The following is a 10300-nucleotide window of genomic DNA, read 5'->3' as shown; positions in this document are numbered from 1 at the left end:
CTCATAGGGAATTCAGTTATTTTGAAGGAAATAGAAGGTGATGAGGTCACCTCTATTTTCCGCTTGAAACTGTCAAATGAATTGGTGACAGGTAATTTTGACTTTGCGGAATAGGATTCATTGTTCGTCAAAGGAGTAGATGTCCCGCTAGATAATGAGGTTGGGGGAGCACCGTTCATGCCCTGTCCCATTGTAACAGAGAAACAATTGAAGTAGAGTCCTACAACTGAACTTGAGAAGGACTACCTGTATTTATTTCCTAGTTGTGTGATGACTAGGACTATGAAGAAGAAAGTGACTGCTAAAGAAGAAAAAGAAATCAAAGGAGTAATGAATTTGCAGGATTTTTTTCCGAAGAAGAGGATTCCCTTGATGATACGCAAGAAGAGAACTTCCAAGTCGGCCCGAATGAAGAGGAATGACAGATGAGGGGATAAGAGGAAAAAGAAGAAATGGACTCAGAAGAAATAGAAAATTCAATGTTAGAAGTAGGACAAGTGAATAGGAAAAGGCTGATAGGATGGCAAAGGAAGGGTGCAATATTAATTTTATTGTGTGGTAGACAATATGGAGGCACAGCAGTCTCCGAGCTGGTATTATCTTAAGGATAGGTTGCTTATGAGGAAGCAAAGACCAGCCAGTATCCCTGAAAATGTCGAATGAGGGATATATTGACAGATATTAATTCCCCTACCTTTGAGAATACAGGTGATCGCCATCGCACACAAGTCGGGACATACGAGGATCAGGAAGACGACGGAGAGTATAATGAAACACTTTTTCTGGCCAAGCATGTATAAAGACGTAAGCTAGTTTTGCCGTGCATGTCACGTATGTCAAATGGCTGGAAAGCCAAGCGAGTGCATTAAGAAACCTCCATTAAACCCGATAGAAGTGCGAGGAGAACCCTTCAGCAAGGTAATGATCGACATTGTAGGACCTTTACCAACGACAAAAGAAAGGTTACAAATATATGTTAACCTGGATGTGTACAGTAACGCAAGTCATACCCATCAGGAACATCAGTGGCATGATAATCGCTGAGAAGTTACTAGACTTTTTCACTAAGTTCGGTAAACCGACAATAGTTCAAAGTGACCGAGGAATGAATTTCACCTAGAAATTATTTCAGGATGTAATGGAACTGCTAGGTGTAAAACATCTTTAATTTTCGCCGTCGACTATGCTTTATATAAAATAAATTATAATTATATGAACACTTATTGTGTGATATACCACCAAATGTCTGTATTTATTTGTTTACTAGTTATATAATGGGTTGTTCTGAAATTATATTGTAATGGTGAGTGGTTTCAAATGTAAATAAACAAGCGAGAGCTTTGTAAATACTTTTCTTCTCTATGTATGTAACGAATATTGTTAGTCTCTGTTTAGCCGTCAATTTGTATAGTAACCTCTTATTAAAGAGACCTATCATTGTTCATGTTTCTTTACCAGCCTACAAGAGATTAAACATGACGCAGTGAGTAGGATCTGTTCTACTGGTGGAATGATCGTAGTCAGAAGTGATTCAGAATTTAAGATTTGATTGACACGATGGAAGATCAACTAGAACAATTGACGGAGCTGCTAGCGAAGCAAGCGGATATGGCTCAGAAGAGGGAAGAAGGTTTAGCTATGATGTTAGAAACTATGATGAGTGGTCAAAATGGAAATGTTAACGAAAATCGTCAACGGAGTGGAGGTGCTGAAATTACGCAAAATGATGCACAGTGCCGGTATAAAATTCCTCATAGTGCCACACCTGCACCTCACCTGTCATCGTCAGTCTCTTTGAAGGACTTCGATGCTTGGCGGCATAAATTTGATGGTTATGCAATGCTGACTGGAATTAAATCATTAACGCCTGCTGAGCAAAGGTCGGTTCTCACTACTGTTTTAGATGAAGACTGGACACGAACATTGCGATATGGGCTTTCTTTTCCGGCTGATGCAGATCTTGAAACAATACTTAATGCCATGGAAAGTCACTTACGAGGTCAACAGAATGTAATCGTCGACAGGAGAGAATTTTACCTCAGAAAACGAGAAACTGGTGAGAGTTTCGACGATTTCCTTCGTGGTATCCTGGAAATTGCAGCATTCTGCAATTTTTGTTCATCGTGTATTGACAATAGATTGAGAGACCGTATTGTTGTTGGCACTCGTGATGAACAAGCTCTAAAACGTATGCTAGAAGAGAAGGACCTGAATCTCCAGAATGCTGTAGATATTTGTCGAGCTTCTGAGAGTGCTAATGAGAATAGCGCTACAATACGAGGAATGATCCCAGACAATATATCAAAAGTTTCATGGTACAAAAGGGACTACAAGAAAGCACCCAACAGTTTATATAAAAGGGAAAGATGCTTTAGATGTGGAAGAGATAGACATTCTGACATCAATGTTTGTAAGGCAAAGGACAAAAAGTGTTCCCAATGCGGAAAGATTGGACATTTTGCTGTTGTTTGTAGGTCAACAGGGAAGGAAAATTCTTCTTTGCTGAAAAAGAGTAAAGATTCAAAGCTAAAATCAACTGGTAGTAAACTTAACAGGGATGTACATAGGATCGTAAGTGATGTGTATGTTAACAGTGCCATTTCTCAAGCAATCCCGAAAGTTCAGATTCACATTACTCATCCTGCAGGGAACTCGTCTATACTATGGACACCGGATTCGGGAGCAGAAGCTACAATCATGGGCCTCAATGTAGCGAGATCTCTTGGCATATATCCCTATATGCTCGAACCTTCTAAAATTGGAAAGCTTTGTTCTGCTGGTTACCAGACCCTTAATTGTGTAGGAGCTTTCCCTTCAAGCCTTTTGCTTGGTGATCGACAAACTGAAGCTAAAATAACTGTGGTGAAAGAAGTAAAGGAAACTTTATTGAGCTGGTTTGATTCTATTGCTTTAGGAATTCTACCGGAGGATTTTCCTGCTCAAATTAATTCTCTTCCTGTACGATTGTCTGTAAATCCAGATGAAGAAAATCGCTTAAAGGACTACAAAGAGAAAGAAGACTCTACTTGTAGTGAAGTTCATTCTCCTGTTGCACTTCCAAGGTGGCCTTATGAACGTGATCCAACTGAAGAAGAAAGGGCAGAGCATGCTGCAGCTTTGGTATCAGCATTTCCTCGGGTATTTGGTGCCACAAAAATACTGAGGGAGATGCATGGAGGTCCTATGCATATAAAGTTGTACGAAAATGTAAGACCATTTGCTGTGACAGCACCGTGCACTATACCATACAGTTGGAGGTCTGAAATAAAGGATCAGCTTGATGAACATTTGGAGAAGGATGTTATCTGTAAGGTTGAGCATCCAACAGAATGGTGTCATCCTATAGTGCCTGTTGTTAAAAAGCCAAATGGAGTAAGATTATGTGTTGATCTCACAAAGCTTAATAGGTATGTATGTAGACCCACTTATCCTGTACGATCACCACATGATGCAGTAGCTTCGATTAGCACCGGAGCAATGTGGTTCTCTACAATAGATGAGAAAATGGGATATTTTCAGATCAAAATTGTAGAAGAAGACCAGGATCTCACATGTTTTATTACCCTATAGGGTCGCTATAAATTCAAGAGAGCAGTAATGGGACTTATTTCTTCAGGAGATGAATACAATCAAAGAGGAGACCAAGCTCTTGGTGATATACCACACACTGTGAAGATAGTTGATGATATTCTTGCGTATGATTATTCTTATAAGGATCACCTAGCTCATATTATTTCTATCTTGCAAAGATGTGATGAATATGGGATAACACTTAATGATCAGGAAATTTGCTTTGCAAAATGTGTTGTTGATTTTTGTGGATATAAAATCTCGAGTCATGGCTACACAGTTGATTCTCGCAAAGTAATGGCTATTGCAGACTTTCCTGTGCCACAAAATATAACAGATCTTCGATATTTTATGGGACTTGTTAATCAGCTTGGAAGTTTTTCTTCAGTGGTTGCATGTGAAGCACAACAACTCAGAGACTTACTGAAGCAGCGTAATGAATGGTGTTGGACTGCACAACATGATTTGTCATTTAGGAGAGTGAAGGAAGCTCTTACTGCACCCCCTGTACTTACACATTTTGATGCAACTTTGCCAACCATGTTGCAGACAGATGCGTCACGACTGCATGGTCTGGGATTTGCTCTACTTCAAAAGCATGGAACGGACTGGAAACTAACGCAATGTGGCTCAAGATTCCTTTCAGATGTTGAAACAAGATATTCTGTGATAGAGCTGGAAATGACAGCCGTATTATGGTCAATAAAGAAATGTCATACTTACTTGGCTGGATTACCTCATTTTGACATTGTGATAGATCATAGATCATTGATACCAATTCTTAACAGTAAATCACTTGGTGAAATTAAAAACCCAAGACTTCAACGCATGCGAGAGAAACTAAGTAATTTCAGTTTTACTGTTCACTGGCAGAAAGGAAGTGCTCATTGTATTCCAGATGCTTTATCACGTGCACCAGTTCAGGACCCTACAGAAGAAAATTGTTTGAACGACGATGGATCCACTGATCCTTTGCATGTTGCAATTGTGAATGCCCTCGACATGCATGAAGATGGCGTACTTCTAACACCTCTGAAGGACAAAAAAAAGGGAAAAGGTACGTGCTGCTGATGAACAGGATGCAGAATACAATTCTCTTCGGGAGATTATAATGAAAGGTTTTCCTGAACACTGCCATATTTTGGAAGTAGAACTCAAACCTTTCTGGAATATAAGTGATATGCTTGCTGTAGATGATGACCTAATTGTTTATGGAGCAAGACTTCTTATACCCAAGAGACTTTGACGAGAAACCCTTGAATGTCTTCATGATGGTCATTAGGGAATTGACCGCACTAAATGGAGGGCGTGGAAAACTATTTATTGGCCTAAAATTGACAGAGATATTGAGAATATAGTTTCTTCTTGTATCAAATACCGTTCTCTTCTACCAAATCAAAGGAACAAACCTTTATGGCAAGAAGAAGATCAACCAAGTAGAGTCTTTGAATCTGTATCTGCAGATTATTTTCATGCCATGGGTCGAACTTATCTTGTTCATGTTGATAGGTTGTCTGGGTGGCCTTGTATATCTTCCTGTCAGGGAATAGCTTCTACAGCCAATCTAATCTGGTCACTGAGGGCTATATTTTCAGATACTGGTGTTCCTGTGTTGTTAAAGACTGATGGAGGACCACAGTTTGCTGCATCAGCTTTGAGACGTTTTTTATCTCGTTGGGTAGTAGAACATCGCATTACTTCGCCATATAATCCGAAGGCAAATGGACATGCAGAAGCATCTTTGAAAATTATCAAGAAGCTGATAATGACTACTACTAAGAATGGAAATCTGGATGCGGATGAATTCGCCCGTGGAATGTTAGAGCTTAGGAACACACCTCGTGCTGATGGCAGATCACCAGCCCAAGTTTTATTTGGTCATCCCCTCAGGTCTTTTAACCAACACATCGTCGCTCATTTGCCAAAGAGTAGCAAAGGAAGGCAGAAGAATGTGATGTCAAGGCAGAGTATTTGCGAAGTCAGGCGAAGCAACGGTACGACAGTACGGCCAGACCCCTTTCCCATTTGAAAATTAATAGTTATGTTGATGGTCAAGATCACAACACAAAACTTTGGAATCGTCCAGGTGTTGTTGTTGGCATTAGATCGAGGCGAGATTATCTTATAAAGTTGGGCAGTGGACATATTCTGTGGAGAAACCGGAAGTTCCTGAGACCACATCAACATTTTCTACCAATGTATGGATCAAGCCTTGATGCAACTAATAAACTAAAGGATGGGAAGAGGTCGTAAGATAATTCTACTGCTGAGGTTATTGACAAATCAGTTTCGCCTACACCAGTTGTACGTCGTAGTTTGCGGTGTAAGAAAGAACCCGATCGTCTACAAGTAAAATGGAACAAAAATACATATGAATAAAAAGGATCTTCAGACGCTGGGAGTTATATATTACCCTAGACGTCTTAGGGGGAGGTGTGTGATATACCTCCAAATGTCTGTATTTATCTGTTTACTAGTTATGTAATGGGTTGTTCTGAAATTATATTGTAATGGTAATTGGTTTCAAATGTAAATAAACAAGCAAGAGTTTTGTAAATACTTTTCTTCTCTATGTATGTAACAAATATTGTTAGTCTCTGTTTAGCCGTCAATTTGTATAGTAACCTCTTATTAAAGAGACTAATCATTGTTCGTGTTTCTTTGCCAGCCTACAAGAGATTAAACACTTATGACATTTTTCTACTTACTTTTCACTTTAAAAGTTGCTCATGGCGGCAGTAAGGACTCAAAATTTTCAATGAGGATCTTTTATTTAAACGCTTCCTGTGGTTTTTAAAGGTTGTTGAACCATTTAAGTAACGTCTCCTCTTCATACAACCAAACTTACACGTTCGAAGAACGGCAGAAGAGGGCAGAGGCAAAACTAGTCTTTCCTAGTGTCCAGACTACAAGATTTAGTTATTTTAAACTAAGAGGAGCACATTCTTGGATTCTACTTAATGCTTTGAAAGCAAACATTGTGGAAATTCACTCGTCCAGTTACCAGGCCTTTTTCATCATTATGGATACAAAGAACTACATCTGCATTTGCCATCTTCAGTCTTTTTGCTCAGATTAATACGAAGAGTACCAAGCATATTAAGGGTATCTATGTTTATCGTGACCGTGTCCAATATATAAAGCGTTTGTGTTTCCTGTTTATAAATAATTCTTCCTTGCTGCCATAACTTCCTATTAATTTATATGATTTAGTTCTTGTTCTTGTTTCATTTATGGCTGATGGTCTTTCTTGTGGTGCACTTTGAGTATTATTATCTAGACTCATCTGGTTGTTTATTGTAACCTCAGTTATACTTACAGCATGTGGTTTTATTAATGTTGGTTTCACAGTCTTCAAATAAAATACTTCAAATTTTATTTGTTATAATTGAATGTTGGTATATTCATCCATGAACTAAACTCCATACCTGATGTATAATTTATCTTTTAAGAGTTTGAATGACGTATTTTTGTAACTAAAGTTTGCTGTCATATTATCTCGAGTTAAATGCCAGCGAGGAAGATGCCTTCAGATTTGAAAAACTCCTATTAATATTTACGTTTAAATAATTATTGCATAAATTTCAGGCTAACTTCATTACTTTGAATGCTATTATTACATATTTGGTTACATTAATTTTTTACAAAATATGATTTAACATTTTTGTTTTAATAATATTTGTATGAATTATATAATTTTCTATTCCTAGTAGTAGGCTACGTGCTTCATAATCAATTTTCAGGTTATCACTGCGCTTTTATGAGTGACACTTTTTTGGTTGTCTAGTCGACCAGAGTGATGTCTGGTTGATGTGCATTTATCACCCTGTCCGTCCTTATACATTTCCTGCATTTTGACAGGTCGTTAAATACATCTTGTTATTAAGGCCTGATCTTGTTCTGTCATTATGATCCTTTAAGTTTTTTTTCTTAAGTTTTCTTTTCTGTAGTCACTGCCTTATTTCCTTACTGACCAATTCTTCAGTCTTTTCCCAGGAATTGCACATGTATTGGTTTTCTTTTCCATTCTTCTAATATTATTCCCGTTCTCTCCTTATAAACTTTTTGGTCTTTATCCTATTTCACCAAGCTTACTTCCTATGCATTCTTATTTCCTTGCACCTTAACTTGTCTTTAAAGTACTGTCCCAATGTTTTGCTTTCAATGATGACACGCTATTCTATACTGATGAGTCCTTTTCTTCCTTCACTGCGAGGTATATAGATCGGGTCAATATTCGCTCCTGGTTGCAGTGCTTGGTAAATGTTCATGATATTCTCAATTTTGATAATCATTAGAGTCCACTCTTGGCATCACCCTGCAGCAGACTACCGTTTACAACAGAATAGTTCAACATTTCAATCGTATCTTCAAAGCAGCTCTGATATCAGGCTGCACAGACCCTAGCTGATTTATAAAACATCCCTTAGTCCTCCTTGAACTGAGGACCACCCGAAAGGACACTATTGATGCCTAAGCAGCAGAATTATTATGTTCATTACTAACTAACAAACAACCCAGGGGCTCCAACAGAGAAAAAAGTAGCCAAGATAAGAAAGGCATTGAGGAAGTAGACTATATGAAAAGAAATTAATAATGAATTTGAATATTTGTATATCGGTAACAATTTTTAAACAGATTTGTCTATATATGTATAAAATATGAAGAGAAACTCGTGTCAGCCTGTTCAATAAGAAAACATTTGCCGGAAGTTTGAACTTCTGTAGTTCCACTCATTCAACTGCTGGATTAGATATATCACTCCACAATATGGTCACAGCTGGAATAAAACTTTTAGAATACTATGTAGTATAGTCTTATGGTGGAGAAGGTAAGACATTTAGAACCAGCTACATATCTGGTATTTCATACGAGATGGTACAGTCTAGAAAGATTCGAATGCAAAGGGTGGTCAGAATTATAAAATTGTTTATGCAACATGCATAAGGAACTAACTTAATAAAAGTGCTAGAGATTAATATCAAGGTTATGGATAAGAAATTTAGTACACCTCAACATTTTCTATCAAATTTGTATGATAATTAGTAGCTAAAGACCGAACAGAAGAACAATACTCCAAAGAAAGCGGAAGAAGATAATTAAAAGATTTCTTCGGAATAGATTATTCACTAAATATTCTAAGTCTATCTCAATGAATTGATTTTTATGTACTTGAATAAGAAGTAGACCGAATGTATTTCTCAAAAGTAAATTAGCAATCAAGAATCACACATGAAATTTCAAAATGAGTTCGATATTTCTAAAAAAATTATCAATGAAAAGTTCCGGATTTTGAGGAGCAACTGTCTTCGACCTACTAACAATCATACTTCGTTATATTAGGGTTCAACTCCATGATCAATAATGTGCACCATGTGCTGATTCTAACTAGATCTCTATTAAAAGACACAACAACTCCAGATCTACATACAGGAGATGCAGATGAAGGGAAGAGAGTGAAATTATCTACATATCCAACAAGCTTGTTTTTCTAGGCCAAACCATATACCACTTGTATATCGTATGAAAAGTAATGGGCCAAGAAAACTACCCTGACAAAAACCAGATATGACATTCCTATACCCACTACGGTAACCATGAACAACTCTTTGCAATCTATTACTTGAAGATTTGATAAAAATAGTAAGAAAACACCCACCTACTCCCAATTCTTTCTATCTGAAAAGAAGGGACTCATGATTAACATGGTCAATAGCAGCACTAAGATCAAGGCCAATGATACGAGCCTCGTGACTTCAATCAAGGGATGTCTGTAAACTTTTGGAAATAGTAATAAGTTCATCAAATGCTCCAAGGCCTGTACAAAGGTTTATTGTAAACGGGAACTGGTTATTTCCTCTAGATACCTATTTAGAATTCCTAACAAAAGTCTCTAAAAACTTTCGATTGGATGGGAGTTATTGAAATTGGACAGTAATCTGCAGGGTTCGAGCAACCAAAAAAAAAAAAAAAAAAAAAAAAAAAAAAAAACATTTACCTAGTAGAGTAATATTACAAATTCTTCAACATTTACAAAAAGACCCTCTTCTTTATAAATTGCGGAAAATAAGAGAGGAGTTGAGAATGGAGAAATCAGAATTCTTCATAAAAAATAAAATAAAAAAAAAACAGGAAAAATACTCTTTTGGTATACACATCCATAAACATAGGGACTATGAAGAGACTTATAATTTCACTGGCCCGAAAAACTAAACTAGTTAGTTTAGCCTCAAGAAAAAAGGAAAGAGGTAGATATGTTTTTTTTTTCCATCAATACTTACCGTTAAAAACATTAACAAAATGGAGTTCCTATCCCTTTGGATAATGAGTGACAACCATCTTGTCTAAGTGAAACCGAAACATTTATGGCTGGACCAAACAATGCAAATATATGGGTACAGCTTTATCAACATTCCTTGGTAGCACCATAAATGCTGTAAGGAAACCCGATTGTAACCTTTTCATAATTATACTCTGTTCACCACCACCTACAATGATATGTAGTGTCTACGTCAAGTTCTTGAAAAATTTACCATCAGACTTACAGCCCCTGTAAAGTACCACATGCTGGAAAAACTAAAAACTTCAACACACGTCTTCATGAACACCGACACTTGCAAGCCCTACCTTATGGTCCATAATCCAGGGCCATTCCTTATCCTGCATGTCACTCTAAAAGCATTCCTCCTCAATATCCGTGGTTGATAATAGAATCCAGACATTAATGTAT

At 37.3% G+C, this 10300-nt stretch overlaps 1 protein-coding gene across 1 annotated transcript; it reads left to right on the top strand.

Annotated features, from left to right (window-relative positions):
* The first annotated feature begins 1557 nt into the window (after positions 1–1557).
* Positions 1558–3570, top strand: LOC137651576 (uncharacterized). Its single transcript, XM_068384806.1, has one exon. It carries the CDS (start codon positions 1558–1560, stop codon positions 3568–3570), a length of 2013 nt encoding a protein of 670 aa, XP_068240907.1.
* The last annotated feature ends 6730 nt before the right edge of the window (positions 3571–10300 follow it).

This window comes from Palaemon carinicauda, chromosome 13 (genome assembly GCF_036898095.1).
Source record: "Palaemon carinicauda isolate YSFRI2023 chromosome 13, ASM3689809v2, whole genome shotgun sequence".
NCBI lineage: Eukaryota > Metazoa > Arthropoda > Malacostraca > Decapoda > Palaemonidae > Palaemon > Palaemon carinicauda.
Note: the sequence above shows the minus strand (reverse complement) of the source record. Positions and strands in the feature narration are given on the sequence as shown.